Source organism: Ascidiella aspersa, chromosome 1 (genome assembly GCF_963924565.1).
Source record: "Ascidiella aspersa chromosome 1, kaAscAspe10.2, whole genome shotgun sequence".
NCBI classification, from domain to species: domain Eukaryota; kingdom Metazoa; phylum Chordata; class Ascidiacea; order Phlebobranchia; family Ascidiidae; genus Ascidiella; species Ascidiella aspersa.
Genome location: NC_139447.1, coordinates 1,996,126 through 2,016,121, shown reverse-complemented (window position 1 = coordinate 2,016,121; position 19,996 = coordinate 1,996,126). Strand labels below are relative to the sequence as shown.

The 19,996-nt window shown below is 35.5% G+C and overlaps 1 protein-coding gene across 1 annotated transcript in view; it reads right to left on the bottom strand.

Moving 5' to 3' along the window:
• The window catches only part of LOC146166499 (dynein heavy chain domain-containing protein 1-like), a 96,027-nt gene that overhangs the window by 22,648 nt on the left and 53,383 nt on the right, over positions 1–19,996 (bottom strand). The window contains 18 exon segments of the mRNA XM_083386466.1: positions 667–851; positions 4,242–4,494; positions 5,299–5,413; positions 6,255–6,365; positions 6,839–6,960; positions 8,149–8,239; positions 9,087–9,296; positions 9,648–9,769; positions 10,402–10,639; positions 11,856–12,009; positions 13,293–13,480; positions 14,076–14,177; positions 14,908–15,025; positions 15,719–15,801; positions 16,668–16,818; positions 17,138–17,281; positions 18,478–18,626; positions 19,502–19,660. Of these exon segments, the coding sequence (XP_083242592.1) occupies positions 667–851; positions 4,242–4,494; positions 5,299–5,413; positions 6,255–6,365; positions 6,839–6,960; positions 8,149–8,239; positions 9,087–9,296; positions 9,648–9,769; positions 10,402–10,639; positions 11,856–12,009; positions 13,293–13,480; positions 14,076–14,177; positions 14,908–15,025; positions 15,719–15,801; positions 16,668–16,818; positions 17,138–17,281; positions 18,478–18,626; positions 19,502–19,660 (2,695 nt within the window).

Below are 19,996 nucleotides of genomic sequence, written 5' to 3'. Positions count from 1 at the left end.
TAACTAGAACAGCGAGGCTATCGCGCAAAATTAATTTCAGCTCAACTTTTATAAGTTTAACGTGAAACAAAACACCAAGTCAAAAGCAAATTGAAATGAGCCATGCTTTTGTATTGCTTTATCAATTTTTTTTTAAGCAAACCTGTTTGGAACCAATCTCAATAAACACGAACAACTGCAATCGGCGACCCAACCAAAACAAACAGCGACACAATTTTGGGTGATGAGCCATAGGTTTAGAAACACTATTTTACTATATACCAACTCTAGCACTGCATGTGATTTTATGAAGACAGCTTACATAAAGTAAGGATTATTGTAAGCATTTAAGTCTAGATGTAGCAAAAACAGGCGGTTTTGGGGTTTATACTAACTCTGTATGTATACCAGGAATGTAGCTTTATTTAATTGTACAATTTGCTAAAAATAAGAAAGAAGAACATCCCCAGATTATCTGTTTAAAATGTACAACGTCCTGCTTTTTAATCATAACCGTAAATAATTTTAAAACTAATATATTGAAACTGTACGTATATATTTATAGCTTCATACATAATTTCAGTTCAAGGCGCACAAAATTGAATAATAGTATAGCATTAAAAAACGCCACAAACAAGATCGATTCAGCCCACTTCGAACCGACGACCTTCGGAACTCAGCACTCACCCTTCTCGGCTAATGAGCGCCTTTCCTGTTTCCCAGTTGGCTGGCGAGACTTTAAACATGTGACAGAGGCAGCTAATCACGAGCGAGGTGCTCTCGGGAGGCGACTTGTACCTTTTCATTTCATCCAAACTGTTTTCACTCAAAGCGTCCACTGCGTCACGAGCGGCCTCGAAAAGAGGATTCACCTAAGAGTATAGGGTAAAAATCAGTATTGCAAACACGTTATTTTGAAATGTCTTAAGCAGCCCTGTGAAGTCAAAAATAACCCAAATCCGACTCTGGCCAAATGTGCCATTTTGTCGTATTCCGCCAAATAACGCGGAAATACGACAAAAATGACACATTGAAATACAGTGGATATTCAGTAATACACTTATAGGGGTGCCATATAATTCATTAACTCAGAATATATGGATGAAAATATCCACTATATGCATTCCGCCTTTACAATTAGTTGGCAGCCATATCAGTTTCGAAATGTGTGCTGCGCATGCGCACGTCGGACTCGGGACTCAGATAGTTCCACGCAGTCTCACTCGAGTCCCGAGTCCGGTTCCGAGTCCATAGCCCTGGCCTTAAGTCGCAGTCAGGTCATTTGTAAAATAACTTTAATCCAAGTCAAGTCATTTAGCCCAGAAGACTTAAGTCAAGCCAAGTCAATTGAAAACACTTAGTAGGTATTGCCAAAATGTTTGTGAACAACAAGTGTCCATTTTATCAATAATTTGTTACTTTATAACCTTTATTCTAATTCGTAATGATAACTAAATAGTGGATAAATAGAAAAAAATATTTAGATAAAGGTGAAAAACGTGGCCCAGGTTCAATTTGCGGTGTGTGATCAACCGAAAGAACGAGGTTATGTCATCTCAGCAAGGTTGTTAACTAAAAGGTTGTTAACATCTCAGTAAGGTTGTTAACTAAAAGGTTGTTAACATCTCAGTAAGGTTGTTAACTACAGATAGTGTATACACGGCAATTTAGTTTGACGTTTACTGCACAGCTTTAGTCATTCGGAGAAATTCTTTTAGAAAAAATCGTGTGCCTGCAAACAAATGTTTCGTAGTTTAAGGTAGACGTTTCAGAAATATCAAAGCCAATGTAGAAGAAGGTATTTTGAACGTTTCGAAAAGCTTTTTATCTTTGCTAATGATTAAAGATTTTGTTCAAAAACAGGCAACTTTTTGAAATTTTAACAATTTAAATTATTGAATGAAGTTAAACTATCAATTGCTAAATAGCGTTTATCGAACAAGCGCTCATAATTTGCTTGGAAAATGTTGTAAAAAAGTTAGAAAGTTTTTTTTTAAGTTAAACAGTATTTGTGCTTTTTATAAGGCCCAAACAGTTTGTTCAAATTTGGTTAAACCACAAGTTTGAAGACAAAGTTGAAAGTAAAATGGAAAAGTATCAAGGCCAAGGCGTGGAAATCCAACCAGGCATAACTTGTCGCATTTTAAACGAGGGTGATTTGCCACAAATAGATGAACTGCTGGCAAACAACTACAGCTACCAGCATCCGATAAGGGAGGTGTTTCGAGTTACACCTGATGACGTAGGGGATATGGACCTCATAAAGGCACGTGACAACCTGAAAAGCGGCACCTGTTTGGGGGCTTTTGTGAAAGGGTCTGAGCTGGTTGCTGTTGAAATGAACACTATACATGACGCTAAGGAAACCAACTTCTACAAAACCACGCCGAAGATAAGCGAAAAGAGTTTGGTCGTTTTTCGGTTTATAAAGCACGTTTTGGGCGATGTTTTCGACGATTTAAACACCGAGAAATATCTGCTACGAGGTATGGGATGCGTGAGGCGGGATTACAGAGGCAGGGGCATTTTAAGCTCGTTCAACAGGATCGCTGATGAGATTGCAGAGTTGAAAGGGTGTGAGTACGCCTTAGGTGTGGCCACGTCAAACTACACACAACGATCGGTTAAGCATTCCGACTACAAGGTGCTGAGGGAAGTGTTTCTGGACGAATACATCGACGTTGAAACTGGAAAGAAACCCGAAATGAATCTTTCGCCAATTCACATTTCAGCTCAACTTGTTTATAAGAAGGTTGGCAAAGCAAAGGAGCCTGGGAGGCTTAAATCAAATCTTTGATGGCGAAATCACAAAAAAACACAATGAATATTAAAGGCCTAAACCAAATTTTCGACGCCGGAAAAACACCAAGCATTTTGAAGCAATTTCCAAAACTGTATTTCTCGTTGCTTTTTGAAATTGCGCTATATATATTTTTTTATAAAGCAATAATTTTAAATACCAATTATTCATCGTAAGGCTAAGTTTTGTTTGTAATACAGTTAAATTACACCTTTCGTCATGATCATGTTGGTTATGGTTAAGATTGGTGTTAATCGTGGCTCGTTATAGTATTCTGGCAGATTGGTTGGTTTTAACCTTGTGGTGCAAACCTTGTTAAGTTTACCTACTTAGTAGCCCTGTCAGTAGTATGATTTTAAAATAAAAAACACAATCTTGAAAAGTAGTGTCTTTGATTACTTTTTTTTTTTTTGGATACCGGCGTTAATTGTGCTGGATTAGTAGTTTTATTTATTTTCCCGAATTTATGATTTGACAAATTTGGTTTCCAATTTTCTGAAAACCCCTCAATAGTTACCGAAATAAGTTTTATTAAACGATCACTAAATAAAAATCATTGAAAAAATTGTCCGTTTTTGACTTAACCAAATGCTGCTTTATAGTAAAAAAAAAAAAAATTGATATCTGAAAAAAAGGAACCAATTGAAACAAAGTAATAGCTATAGAAGGATTAAGTTGTTTTCATATTAGATGACTTACTATGCTAAATTGTGACTATACATCTTGCATAAGGTAGGAATCCTTCAGAATAATTGCACATAAAACATTCATGTTACGCTTGGAGCCACTACATGCCTTACAAGGGCTCTGCAAACATTCGTGCAGTAACCGCAGAACGCAACTGTACAGGTAATGTAGTTAAGAAATCGCAGCGGTTTGCAAAATGGTACGCTAGTCACTGCTTCATCAACCGCTTTCAGAAGTGTAGAGCGTGTCTTTAAAATGTAACTCTGAGTAACGTTTTTTTTTTTGTTTGCTCTCAAAGTGTAGCTTTTAACACTACAATTTTAACTGGAAGTTCTTATACCGCACAGTGGAAACCATCTGGACGTTAATAAGCGGAATTTTGACCAAGAATAATAGGTTATATTGAAACTTAAATGGCAATTTGACCGTAAGATAACAGAATTTCGAACTTGAACTACAATCCAATCTACCTTAAAATATTATTCGAGTTCTATTTTTTAGCAACCGACTTTAAAATATTAGTCGTTCTTCCAAACACTTTGCCCTTATACTAATGTTTAACCCTGAGATAACCTAATTTTGATCTTGAGTCATTATCTTTTAGATTAATAGATGACCTACCAAACTTTAACCTTGAATGTTAGTCGGTCTTCAGGCACCAGAATTTTGACTCTTAACTAATATTTAACTTTAAAATAACAAAATTTCGTCCTTGTTTCATTAACTTTTCGATCAATATTCGACTTTTACGACCAAATTTTGACCTTGAACTGACCTTGCTTGAAGAACTTGACGTGTCGTTCTTGAGTATCTCCAGCTCCAACTCAAGCATCTCGATGTTATCTTCCTCGATGGCGCATCTCTCCCTCGCCTCCGCGTACTCCTGTCTCTCCTCCTCCACGTGCCTCTTCCACGATCGCTCCCGAGCTCTCGCGTCCTCAAGACGAGGAAGCAACGTCACACGGTCGTCATAGTAACCGTGGAGGGAAGCCTCAGCCTCGCGCACTTTGGTGAGAGCTTGCTCGTATCTGCAGAAGTTTGAGAAGGACACGACTGTAAATGGACCTTAGGACCATGACTTAAAATGAACTTAGGACCACGACTTAAAATAGACCTTAGGACCACAACTTAAAATGACCTTAGGAACACGACTGAAAATGGACCTTATGACCACAACTGTAATTGGACCTTGTGACCACGACTGTAAATGGAACTTATGACCACGACTGTAATTGGAACTAAGGACCACAACTGTAATTGAACCTTAGGACCATAACTATAATGGGACCTTAGGACAACGACTGTAATGGGACCTTAGGACCACGACTGTAATGGGACCTTAGGACCACGACTTAAATCAAGTGATTTGAATGGGCCTATTAGACAAAATCATGAAAACTTGTTGTGGTTCAGAAAAGGTATTATAGGATTAAACTAGCTGCATAATACAAACAAGCTTTGTGCCAATAGCGGGAAATAAAACTTTTAATCGTTTTGTAATAATAACAAAATCGAGTAGTTAAAAAAGATCCATGACAAGTAGGATGTCTGATAATATCGAAACTGAGCTAAAATCCGAAGTACCAGTGTATATTAAGTAAGCCCGATAATATAGAAACGCACCCTAAGCCCAGCAGTATCGGTACTTGTCCGATCTTAGGTTGGTATCGGTTCTAATCCGATGGAATTCATATCAGATTTTAGCCAAGAATCCAGATGTACACCAATACCATCGTAGTATCGCACGAGTACCGATACTTTTAATTTGCCTCGGGTATCGGCTTCGATCCGATATTATCGTACCTCCTTAGTTGCAATAATTTACTCCGTACCTCTCAATGACAGCAATTTCCTTTGATCTAACCATTCTTGCGATTCCAACACACAGTTGGATCATTTGTTCAAATATCAGTGGATTGGCAAAATCTTCAGCGTTTGGATGAAGAGCTTAAAACAAAGTAGCGATAACACGCCGATACAAATAACGTATTCTTAAAAGCTAAATTGTAACTGGTTGTAATTGAAACATTCATATACACAATGTGTATACTGTGGCCAAATCCTACTGGCCAACGATAACCGAACCCGTAATATAGTTCATCAGATACCTTCCGAGAGGCTTACTGGAATCAGACAGTCTGGAATCCTAAACAGGCTGACTTATTTCGATAAGCTCCTCCGAAGGTATCTTGTAATTGTTTGTTGATAACTTTACTCAGGTAAAATGCCCAGCACTGCACTTCGGGACTTAAACATTTGTACGGTTTAGTTACACGGTTTTTTTATTTTATCACCTAATGACATAACACACCCAGTGTTTTTTTTAAGGTGTTTTTTTCTCCAGCGGTTTCCCAAATTTTGGACTTGCAACTTTTTGGTATTTAAATGAAACACTTGCGGTCTCTTAAAACTACTTAGCGGTCACCCAAACCAAACCTTAAAAAAAAACCTGAACACACCATTTTTAATTTTGACCCGTCAACATTCCATTTTATGATTCATGCCTTCTTTTAATTCTGTATCGATTTAAGCGTAGAAAAAGTTTATTAAATACCGTGCAGAAGTAATTCTGTGAAAGCTTTTAACGAAACTTTCATTGTTTTCTTAAGATTTTATAATCAGGATGTTTGACAAGAAAGTAAAAAAAAAGATACGCACACAATGCTTGTTGCCAACTTTTAGGGGGTTCAAATATTCCCTACGTTCAAGAAAGGTTCAACCACCATACTACGGAGTAGATTTTTAAGTTAGAAAACTCTAATGTACATTATTCCCTTTTAAAAGTTACTTTTTAGTCTTTCCAGAGCGTCGTGGTGAATGAATGACATCACGAAACTGAGACAAGTGACTTGGTATTGAACAGGGTTACGTTTTGACCAAGGAAGCTTTACTCTAGCATCTGAAAAAAATTGAAGGTAAAAGTACTATGTTCTTACTGCAGAATTCCCTGTTTTAATAAAAGATACACAGTTTACACACACATATGTGTTTAACGATTACGGCTTACGTATCATTAGTACAAAGAAAGCCATCGCAGACTCACCGAATCAGTCGATAAATGATGCAAGCAAGGCAGGTTAGGAAAATAACTGCAGTGAGGTTCGAACTCACGACCTCCGGTCATACCAGGACCGTCGCTCTACCTAATGAGCTACACATTGTGGTAAAGCAAGTTAATAATCAATCATAGCACCATTTCCTGCTGCATCCTGCTCGTTAAACTAGCCTGCGGTGGGGTTCGAACTTACGACCTCGGCCATACCGCGACGTTCGCTCTACCAACTAAGCTAGGCAGGCTCAGAGAACTCTCAATTGCATACTTAACATTAAAGCTGGGGATGAAAATCAAGTGACTCTACAAGCTTTAAGCACCTTCACTAGTGTTAAGTCCAGCATATGACTCCAGGTAATGCTTGGCCACCAAGTTCCAAGAGCTCTCGTCCCATGAGCGGTAGAGATCAACGCACGAAAACCTCGTCAGGAGATCGGGACATCTGGTGGTTGAAAGAAATACAAAAAACTTTTTAGGTGGGCCACAGACCAATTTAAAAAGCTAGATTTATTGAAGAATTTAGTTTAATTTGTGTCACCAAACCTAATTTTACAGGAATAATGGCTTGGAATGTAAATGAAACGTAAATTGATTGTTCAGAAGCAAGTTCCTAATGCACGGTTGAATACATAATCTGTTTTGGTATATGCTTCACTACTTTTTGTTCTAAACCTTTCTTATAATTTGTTATTTCATAAAAAAATATTGGGCCACAGAATTTTTGTGCAACGAAAATGGGCCACGAAAGAAAAAAGGTTGAGAACCACTGGGTTAGAGGTTTTAATAAAACGTACAGAAGTAGTAATAACTTATGTTGAAAATGAATCAAGATATATTCGAAACGTTGAAAGTGATACCTACTTATATATGGGCTTTGATATTCTTATTACAAAAATCACTTGTTGGGGTGTTATATGATAAATATATTTGGTTCGTAAAAGCATCATCAGTATCTTAGATCGAATGAACTTATTTTTGGTTTATCAAGTTATGTTTTTAGTTTAAACTTTAATATTGATGTGCAATCAAAATGGTTTGCTTTCCATACTCAGATACCCAAGGGTTTTCGGGGTTTCGTCAGTTATTTAACGCGAGGGTTCTTAAACAGGGGTCAGTGGACCCTTTGGAGAGACGTGTTAGGGTTTGAATCGTGTAAACGAAGAACTTATTATTATCTTTGCGCATAAATCGAGAAAAAATCATTTTTTAAGGAAAGTCTTTACTTGAATAAAACGCTTTGGCACCCTTTCTTAAAATGTATTTAGACTTTATTTCAGTTTCATATATGTTGAACCGTAAACGAAAAGTTTTACGGTAAGATATTTTAGAATGCAATGTTTAGAAAGAAATGTCACCAAGTTGATTTTCATAAATATCGATACATGGAAATGACAAAGCAACTTAAATTTAGAACACTATACACGGATCTGTTCATAAGTTTAAAGGTTGGGCCGTTATTTTCACCGTTAAACTTGAATTTAAAATTGTGCTAGTTTGTTTTAGCTTTGAAACATACTATCACATTATATTTCTATTATCTATTATATTATAGATACAAACAAAACGCAAAATAGGTAAATTTTAGATTTGTGCTGCTTGATTTTAACTTGAAACATACTATAATAATTACCTGCGCAGCATTTCGTGGAACTTTTGAAAGTCTTTGCTTTTGTGAAATAACACGCTTTGTGAATCTCCACCACTGAATGCAGGACCGGCGTCTGTAAACATACCAATTGTGCTTAACAGTGGTGAAAATTCTCCGAAACGGCGTTACGGTAAAGAATTTTTCCAGGTACGCCAGCGGTGAAAGGTTATATTTTAGCAGGCCATCTTGTGATCTTGGAGGAATTAAGACTAAAATTTCAATTTTCAATTGTATATTCATGTACTACATTAAGCCATAACCTAAGGTTCCCTGGTTAAATTTCTTTAACCTTATATATATCATATGCTCTAAAGCAGTGAGTGCCAAACTATGTGTCGCGTAAGGTTTTGTTATTTTCAAAAATGTTAACCTATTAGTTTTACAAACCCCATACACACACGTAAGACTGAAATGCACAGTATCTACTAGGAAACTAATAATATCAAGACATTTACCTAATGCCTAGTCATGTATTACGGGCGAGTTCCAAGTTATAAATTGTTGTTTTATAGAAAGTGTGAACATTGAACACGTATACGTTATTACGTTTATTTGTGCCGCAGGTTAAACATCATTTTAAGTATATTTGCTCATGTCATTGTAATTCATTTTATTTATGTTAACAATATTTAAAAAATCGGCATTTGTCAAATAGATCAATTTGGACATGTTTTAATTTTAATCTTATTTGTAAAAGCTTGCAACTTTCAGTTTTCCTAGTCAGCGTACAGGTATTTAAAATTCTCCTAGCAGCAATACACCTAAAAAGTGGCAACCTCCTAATTGGGCATTTTTTATTCAATTTTTCAATTTTTCTATACACACATTATTATCACCTGTCGTTATTATTTACAAAGGTAATTCAATTCTTTAAATAAACATTTAGTTTTTCTCGTAAAAGCAAACAAACCAAAGCTAACCTTGTGGGAATGGCGACAGTACGACCACGTGAAGATTGGTGAGCACTCTTAAGAAGAAAGTATCCAGGTACTGGTCCAACCTCTCCACTTCTGTCATTCCACCAGAGGCCAGGTTCGGTTCAGACGTGGACAAAACGGATGAGAGGGCCGGAGCTATCTCCGACGCGATTTTGGCGAGTTCCTTATTTGTGTAAAGCGCCGGGCATTGGCCTGTATAAGGAAATTCGATTACAAAAATACAGTTAATATGATGAAGAAAAATGTTTCAGAATAAAAAAACCTAGCAAAAATGGTAAATAAGATAGTTGTAATGTTACAAAAAACGGATATTGACCTAATTTAACTTATTACTTTTAAGATACCGGTTTAAATGGAAGAACAATGGGTGATTAATATATTGACTTTACTTAAGTGCACCTGAGTCACTGTTTTCAAATTAATTGACTTAAGTCTTTTGGGCGAAATGACTAACGGAAAATGAATTTCAACTCAAAAATAAAATACTCTAATGCACATTTTCAATGAAGTTAATGAAAATTTCCTTGGTCATTAATTACTTACCATCTCGAATAAGAGAGCACACGTCGTCTAAACAATCCGGGTCGGTAGAGTAGGGTTCTTCTACCAGTAGAATCACTTTGTTGTTCTGGATTCCAGCTTCAAAACTAGCTTGCTTTATTAAGCTGCGAAATATATTATTGTTCAACTTTTGTCGGTGAAAACGCCTGTTTTATTTTTTTGCTTGTTTAAATACATGTCTTCAGACACAAACCTATTTCTTCAACCCAAAGCAAGTATAAGCATAAATATAGTCGAATAAGCCGAATTTATGAAATAGAACAATGCATTGATATTAAGATTGCGGGCATTAGGTCGAATAATTCGATTTTTGTTAGGAAGATATTTATCTTATGTGGTAATTTTTTGGAAAATTAACTTTCAAAGTAGAACCCTAAAATGAACATATTTTTATTGCCCCTAAACCACCCTGCTTTTCACTATAACTTGGCATTGGGTATTGGATCCAAAAGTAACCTGGAACGGTCCGGAACGCCATTCCGGTAAACAAAATTCGACGTACGCTGTACCGTTAAAGAGTGTTATTTTTTACCAGGTCTTCTCGTCATCTCAGTGAAAGAATTTCGACTAAGATTTCAGTTGAATATTTATTGACTACATCGTTCAGGTCCTTAAAGGTAACGTTTTTAGACGTATTGTTATAACGTAATTATGTGACGTTACCTTACACAATTCTCATTATTAGCTCAAATTAGATATTATAAGATTCCCTAGTCGAAAATTGAGACAAAATTACCTCCTAAGCTTAGACTTGTCCGTCTTTTTCTCCGTATCCACATCCTCCATACACATGAATGTAGCACCGCAATGATACGCCACGAGCCTGGTGAGGGAGCGGCGACCGACAAAGCGAGACGCCGAGAGCAGCAGAGCGTGACCTCCCTGCTTCATGGACGTAACTCGCGACAAACGAGCGATGTGGCGAATGCTTTGACCGAAGAAAACAAGCTCCATCTGTTTGCCTTCAACTGATTCTGCTTGCAAAGTTGCAGTAAAAATTAATCACGAATTATCACAGCAAGGTGACAACTAAAACGTCAATATACATAATGTGTATGTTGTGATCAAGCCCTTCTGGAGTCGTACTAGCCAATGGTAACACTACATATTACGTAGTACACAAGATGCCTTCGGAGAGACTTAACAAAATTAGTAGTCTTATCAGCATTGTAGTTCATGCAAGGCCGGACTAGAAAAACAAAAACTCGAAGTTCCTAGTTTGGCCGGGGGTTGAGTTTAAACCTCACTGCAGGCCAGTTGTTTTTTCTCGGTAAGACTTTCCAATGGCATCGTGTGTATCTAACAACTGTGAAATTACTTCAAGTTCTAGCTGCTTGTTCTGTCAGATTCTGATAACTAAGAAAGTCGTGTTTTTCAAATTTAGTAAATCACAAATCCAGTTATAAGTACGTAAAACATTAAAGTTACCTAGATTGAGCTTTAAAGATTGAACTTAGAAAAGATTCATTCGACACTTTCACACAAAATCACCCAACGCTTCCTGCTTTGACAATTTGATGTTTCGTTAAAAAAAATTTTTTTTTTGATGTATTAATTGTTTTGGCGACAACGGTCCGTAACAATAAATGTAATTTTTTCGTTTTTCAGCAGTTACAGGAGTAATACTGCAAATATCTTAGTTTTTTTCAATTGCGTTGGTAATATATTCTGTAAATAAATAAAGACTTCAGTATCGTATTTGATTCACTTTATTCCATAAATAGGTAAATCTTTAAGGAATCAGGTTGGATTCGAATTAAGGAAAAATAATTAAGGAAAATGCGAAATATATATTTCTTTCACAAAAATCTGATTCTGTGTTACACTTAGGTTTTCAAACTTTGAGTTTATTGTTTATATAAACTCTTTCTTGTAATACTGCAAATAATTTCAGATTTTTAATTGTGTCGGTAATTCGTAATAAGAATATCAAAGCCCATACAGAAGTAGGTATCATATTGAACATTTCGAATAACTCTTTATTCATCTTCAACATAGCTTTATTCGAAACGTTCAAAATGCTACCTACTTCTGTATGGGCTTTGATATTCTTATTACGCCTTACTACAACCTCCAACCATTTCGCTCCAAAGTTTTTTGTCGGTAATTATTTTACAAACTGATAAGTACTTGAGTATTGTATCAGATCCCGTTGTTTTAAGTTGTCACTCTAGTGTGGTTCTAACTTACGTTTGTTGTAAGTGTCAAGACCAAGTTTGAGCGTCCCAGCAAGTTGGGGCAAGGTGCTTTCTGCGTAGAATGAAACCCCCTTTTGATCGCGGTTGGGTTGGAGGATGTTGTGGGTGAATATGATCGACGTGCTTTCCTCACTGTCATCCAGTACCTTGTATAGTTACAACAAGTGTTTAAGAAACTGCTAGTTTTACGCAATGTTTCCTAATCTTGTTTGGCGGCAACCGTGCAAGTAAAACAGCGAAGATTTAAATTTTCTTTACTGAACTTATTGTAAGAAAAAGAACGTAATATTTAAAGCTTTTATCTTTACTTTTGCTTTAAACCAACTGTACCTATGCTATGTTAATACGTTTTCAAATTTGTTCTAGGCGCTTATATTAAGTTTATTTTTTACACGTCGGATATATCACAGAATTCCTTCATTCCAAGTTTATAAGATTTTTTTTGACCAGTTGAATCCTAACACTAAGTTCTTTGACTAGAATATGTTTGCTTAATATGCTCTAGGCCAGTAACCATTTTAATAAAATATAACAATTGATAGAAACAATTGTAAATACGCGTTTATAAGACCATATAGCATAAATAAGTTCGAATGTAATTAATATGAGTAACAAGTAAAACTCATAGTTAAAAACATGAGTAAATGAGTAGTTTTTACTCATGTTTTTAACTATGAGTTTTACTTGTTAATATACGCGTCAGCGGAGCAGTGATCGACTGGCTAAAACCTGCCGCCGATGGTTTTCGATTCTATAAAGATACACCCTAATATGAGTAATGTCCAACTACTACAGCCGGTGACCCAACCAAATCAAACAGCGACTGAATTATTGGTCGCGACCCGTAGATTAAGAAACACTGGTTTAACTACACTTTCAAAAGTGAAAATCTACGGTATGCTTTTGGTATAAATGCCCCATTATGGTGTTTTTTAGCCTACAAAATTACTGCACATTTTAGACGTTCTTATTGTGTTTTAAAGCCTGAAATTAATTTACGGTATTAATTGTAGGCCTAAATATTACAGCAAATTTACCAAATCTGTTCCAAGTTTACTACAAAAGAACGTAGGTCCTTTAAACTTTAAATATATTAAAAAATATATAACCTGAATTTTTATTGCATTCTAAAGCCTAAAACTTACAGCATTTTACGTATAAAATATATTAATTATATATAAAAAATTCGGTTTAGAATAATATAAATTAGTATTCCATAAATTGTCTTTGATACTAATGTAAAGTTACCTAATCTATAACTACAAAAACAGGGCCTCACAAATTTCACTTACTTTAAAAAAATATTATTATAACAAAAGCGGAATAACAAAAACCACAAACCCGTTCCAAGCTAACTGCAAAAAGAAGTTGGGCCTCACAAAATTCAATATAAAATTGAAATTACTTCCAAATAATAAAAATTACCAACCTGTTCCATGCTGACCAGGGGACCGGCCATATTGACCGCATCATCAGCATCGTCCACTAACCCCGGCATAAATGTCACCCCCAACTTCGCCCCACCGGGACGCGATAACTTGGCCCCACCCCCGTGTTGGGGCCGCACGGGTTTTTCCATCTTTTCGGGGGGATTTCCAGATGAGTGAGGGACGGGGTCTGGGAAATAAAAATCTTCAGATTATTGTAAATTTTGGCTTTAAATGTGTTGTTTTGGGGTTATTCGAAACGTTACCTGCATATCGTATGAATTGTTCATAATTATTTTATAACAGTATTTATGTATTAAACTAGGAAGTTGAAATTGCTGATGGGTGGGGCTAGGTCTGGGGAATTAAAGTCTTCTTAGTTTTGTGAAGTTCACATTTAATGGCTGTGGTGTTTTAGGTATATGTAAAATGTTACCAGTATATCGTATGGATTGTTCATAATTCTTTTGTAACAGCATTCAATGTATTAAAGTAGGAAGTTGCTATAATTACAAGGTCATACAGAAATCTCCTAAATATTATAAAGCTTTAAAGTTTACATCTAATGACTTTACCTATGTTTTTTTAGGGGGACTGTGAAATGCTACGAGTATGTCGTGTGGATTTAAAAGTTATTCAATTGTTTTGTTATCATTTTTCAATGTAGTAAAGGCATAAAAGCCTGAATAGAAGTGGATAGCATTTGCTGAATATGTTGACTAAACTAATAAGTTACAAGGTTTACAGGTAACACGTTAGATAAGGTCGACAAACGTTCACTTTACCGGTAAATGTGACTCCAGCGCTTTCTGTTCTTTGTTGGTTGGTCTCTTCACTTGATTCTGAATCACTGGAACCAGCTTCCATCGTCATAACACTGTTACTGGCTGTAAACAATAGTTGTTACCAACTGTAAAAATGGTTGTTACTAGCTGTGAAACAATAGTTGTTACTATAGCTGTACAAAATGGTTGTTCCTAGCTGTACAAACTAGTTGTTACTGGCTGTAAACAATAGTTGTTATTAGCTGTATAAAATAGTTGTTCCCAGCTGCACAAAATGGTTGTTACTATAGCTTTAAACTTTAGTTGTAAGTCGACGTTTATTGTTTTGTTTCTCAGATGCAAAATAGTTTTATTTTTCGTTTTCTATGCCGTTAGTTTCCGAAAGACAGAATTGTAGGTCATCCAGCAATAATTTTAGTAAAGGAGAAATTATTGCTGGATTCGCTCAGAAGTGATCTTATGACTATATAGCGTCAGAATTGTATAGTATGACTAGCGTCTAATTTAATTTATCGTTTTTCACAAATTAAACGTTTAGCTAAAGCAGTTTAAATCATGGACGGAGTAAGAATTTAAAGTAAACAAGATTTTCTTGATATGAGATATTTTTAATAATGTTTTTTTATTGTGACTGTTTCTAAACATCGTTTTCCCAGCTGACGCACTTGAGAGCAAAACATTTTTCATAAAAATATTTAATTAAAATCATTCTTTAAAAAAAATCTTTAAAAAAATTGTTTCTTTTACAAACACTAAGCAAATTATTTTAAATACGAACAAAACAAAGGTGTATTTATTCATGTTTGTTACAAGCCTATCAACTTGAACTCACCTGTTTCAGCTTCGGTTGTGTATCCCGTCATGGTCGATTTAGCATCGTCATCATGCGTCATTTCGGTCACGGGTCGCGACTCAAGGTCACCTGAGGTCATGCTCGACTCGTTGTGAATCTAAGGTAGAAGATAAAGTAGGCATTTTTAAATTGAGTACTAATACAAAAAAATGTGTTTGAAAAATACTTAAATAACGTAAAGCATAAAATAATAGACAAATTAAAAAACAAATTAGAAAATAAAGACGAATGTATGATTGGAGCCCATATAATACAGTACCATTAATTCAAATAACCAATTAGAAATTTTTAAACAAAGTTTAAATGTCAAATGGTGCCCTTTGATAGCTAGCGGTAAGTTTGGGAGTAATATCAAAAATACCTGCTATATGCAATAAAAGTTTGTTTAAAAATAAGTTAATAAGCTGCTTTAGTTTAAATAAAAACATTAGACATAAAAATTCCAAAATAAAGCATAGGACTATAGAATAGAGTTTTAAGTTTATTTCAGGACACAATGGTAAAACATTTAGTCTATTTCAATACCCAAGGTCAAAACAAGAAAATATCAATGGCTCCATTAAACCGGGAATAGAATAAATTACTCATCTTTCCATTCCTAAACAAAACTACTTGATATACAAACTCACCTGATTTAAACCAAAGTTTGTTAAGTATTCAGCTGAAAACGGTTCCCATAAACGCAAGATTAGAATAAACTACTTATCCACCATCTAAAAACTCAAACTTCCAATTTTTCCAGTGGCAAATACACCCACACACAATTTCAACCCTCGATATACAAACGCACCTGGGTGGTTGTTGTTTCACTAAACTCATCTCCCAACGACGAATCACGTAACGACGATGCAGATGGAATTGCGATGTGGAGCTCTTAAAATATAGGAGAACATTTTAAGCTCCATCGATTTGCTAGCATAATTTAAATCAGGGGCGTGCAACCTTTTCATATTCTTATAAACTAAAAATTGACATGCTATATAAGGCGACCTAGACTAAGGAACAGTCAGGAAGTTTCAATATTTTAACACCTGAACGTTAAGTTGTGCGGGCCAAAAACCAAAGCACCCGCGGGCCACATACTTTGGTTCCGCGGGCGGCATTTGGCCAGCGGGCCGCAGATTGCACGCCCCTGATTTAAATAATTAGAACTGAAAGTTACTGGCAAAGGTGGAAAGGCGCTTGCACACCCAATTTAAGTTTTACAGGAAAACTTGTTAAGAGAGAAACATTCGGTCACAGCTAAATATACATTCGATTCATGTCCACAAAGCAAGTTACCTTTGGCTTATTAAACCTTTTTAAATGCGTTGTTAGGTCTTTTTAGTCGTTTTGACCACTTAGCATTAAAGCTTGGTTATTTTCAACATGTTTCTGTCTTATAATGCTGGCAACCGTGACGTTTTAAAACTTAACCTTTTTTTAACTGATAACACAACGGGAGGAAGTTATATCGACAAAGTCTGTTAATGAGTAATTAACATAGTAAGTTGGACATATTGATTAGAACTGCACGCCAATTGAAAACTCTATTCCAGTGAAATTCAAAAAACACAAATTATAAATTAGAACACCAGCTTAAAAAAAGATTAGCAAGTGAAGTATTTATCGAATCAGGTAAACGATTTGGCAAGAATGTCAAAACCCATATAAAATCAATGTTGAGAATGAATAAAGAGTAATTCGAAACGTTTAAAATACTACTTAAACAGTTTATTTATATCCCTATAGCAAGTTACCTTTAGCAGTATTTGATGAGGTGCTGGTCTCGACTTTGGACACGCCTGACTGGGTTTCATCGGTCTCGTAGAAGTCTGACGTTTTATTTGCCGATCCAATGGAGGAAGCGTAACTTGTGCTTCTTGGGAGGTCATCGTCTTCGTAAGGGATCTGAACAGAAATATTTAAATATTACAATAAAATGGTAAATTGGCTTCCAAGGAAAAACAAATTTTGACCTGATACTCCAAAAATCATTATTAACTTAGTAGGAATATTTAAGACCATATTACAAGCAGGTAACATTTTTTATGTTACAAATAAATATTTATCTATTTCCAAAATGGTGAGTAGTCATTAAAGTGTTTAAAAATTTGTAAATTCACCAATGACGTTTGTATATTCTAAGAGGTGAATCACCTCTTAAACATTTCAATGCGCTTTTTAGTGAATTCATCCTAAAATAACTGAAATATCAAGGATTTTTTACTCGTTCCCTGTGACGTATTGTACTCCCTTTAGTGACGTCATAATCAGCTTCGGGCGTTGATTCGATGCCTACTTGGTCACCGCTTTCCGAGCCCAAGCTCCTGTCCCCATCGTATCCGGTTTGCTGCTCCGGGCTGCTTTGAAACTGAAAATAACAACAAATAAACTTCAGTGGTTTGTTGACCATAGCAGGTTACCAAACTACGGCCCACCGCTTTAAATCTTTTTTTTTTAAATCGGCTTATTTCCTAAAACAAGGTTATTGTAGTAAAAATATCGAAGTCCATACAGAAGTAGGTAACATTTGGAACGCTTAGAATAAATCTTAAGATAATAGCTGGAGGTTATAGTAAGACGTAGTAAAAATATCAAAGCCTATACAGAAGTAGGAAGCATTTTGAACGTTTAGAATAACTCTTTATTCATTCTCAACATTGATATTTATGAGCTTCGAAGTTCTTACTACGTCTTACTTAAACCTCCAACCATTATGTTCCAAGGTTATCAACAGTTTTCTAACAACTGAAACATAGATATACAAGATGCGTATTCTGCGATCAAACCTTCCCCTTCGTAAGTCTTTACGAAGGCACCCAGTGTAGTTTATAATCACAAATGCTTGACAAATGCAGACTAAGCTAATTTTTGATAAAATTTAACTTAACCACACGTTTATAATGCTCACTTTATACTTTCAAATTTTTTAGTTTGTTTTCATGATTTGCTAATAATAAATCAAGTCAAAAAGGTAACAGATTCTTTTATCCAGCCGCGATGTTTGACCACCGACTGTAGTAAACGCTGTGATCGTCAGTCAATACTTCTTTAGCAGAGCTAAATCTCAGTATATACCTATGCAGGTCCTCTAACTTTAGTTGTTTATGACTTTATATACAAAGCGCATACTTTCGCAAACGACAGTCTTTGGTATCGACACTTTTAAGCAACCTGTTTTAAATTTTTCAGCAAAAAATCGTGTAAGAAATCTTGTCAAATGAAATTCCTAGCAAGATCTTAACGAATTTTAATTTCCCTCATGTAAAGCAACAAGACAACAGGAAACATGTAGTGTAATCAATTTTTGAAAACAACAACCAAATATTTAAGTTATAATTTGCATTTAAATTTAAACAATCGGAAGGTTTAAAAGACTTTCAGTTTGGGGCAAAATGGTGTGCACTTTATTGTCATATATTAACCCTTACAAAGACAAAAAATAATCAGGAGTAAAAGAGTCAGTGTTCAATTCTGCCAACTTGCCCATTTTCATTGCTGTTTATAGAATATTGATATTGATGTTTACGTGCAGCTTTTTTTAAGTTAAAATTAATATCAACTTACAAAGCTGTCGCTAGCTCCCCCGAGTGACGATGATGGTAGGCTCCCTGAGGATGAGTGAGAGGGGAGAGGAGTTGCTCCACCTCCTCCAGAAGGAACTGGAGTCTTCACGATCCGCGTCTTGTCCGGGGAGGGAGCTCGGTCAACCTTGCCTGGTAAGGAACAATAGGAGGTTGATTAAACAATTTGTGTTGGAATAAAAGCAGTTTGTGTTGCAACAAAACAGTTTGTGTTGGAGTAAAATCAGTTTGTGTTGGAATAAAACATTTTGTTTCAAAAGCAGTTTGTGTTGCAACAAAACAGTTTGTGTTGGAACAAAACAGTTTGTGTTGGAACAAAACAGTTTGTGTTGGAACAAAACAGTTTGTGTTGGAGTAAAAGCAGTTTGTGTTGGAACAAAACAGTTTGTGTTGGAGTAAAAGCAGTTTGTGTTGGAATAAAATATTTTTTTTTAAAAGCAGTTTGTGTTGCAACAAAACATTTTGTGTTAACACAAATCAATTTTTGTTGCAATAAAATGCATTTAGGCAAGAGAAAAACATATTTTAATAAAAGCATTCAGGCAGGAATACAACAGTTTGAGTTCACGCTAAAGGGAAATAAATATGGGACAATTTATTCAATTCATCTTGATCTTTCATTTTATTTGAGTAATTGTGTGTGCTCTTATTGAAACGTGATATTTTAAAGTTTTTCTTCTATTGATAATTTATTATCAGATGTTAATGTTAGACAACCAAAAAGCCTCTTGATTAAGAGACGTTTAATTTATAGAACAAACTTATAATTCGTCTATTCAACACCAGGCAATAAGACTCTTTCAAATAAGTTTCCATACACACATCCTCACTAGTGCAGAAGTGTTTCTTCAGTTGATCGTGGAGCGTCTTTCATAAAGCTAATTAAATAAATAAGCGCCCTACAGCAAAAAATTGGAAACTGAGTTAATATTAAATAAATGAAAAGTGATTAAGTGATCTATTTTTTCGATGTAATAAGCGTATAATTCATGTTAACACATCCTTACTAGTGCAGAAGTGTTTCTTCAGTTGGTCGTGGAGCGTCTTGGAGAACCATCTTCGATCCTCATCAGTGCTCAATCGATCGTGGAAGACTCGGGAGCACTCGTGGAGCCAGAGCCGGATCACGGTCCGCATCATCGGCGGAAGAGCGGGGCCTCCGTCGCCTAGCGACAGAGGATACGTTATTGAACTAGCACAAATGAGGGTAACTAGAAGTAAGACGGTTGTTAACTGTATTATATAAAATAACAACAAAAAACAAATGTTAAACCTTGTGACGTCATATTTTTTGAACGTGTGACAATTTAAAGCAGGTATGTGACGAAACAAAGGCAATTAAATTTATACAAGCACAAATGAGGGTAACTGCATATAATAGGCTGGTTAACTAAACTATGTAAAATAAGAATTAAATTAGAAATTGTTAAAACGTCCGCAAAACTATGGCTTTAATAAAGCATTTTGTGCAGTTATCATTTTTAGCTTGTAATAGACAGGGA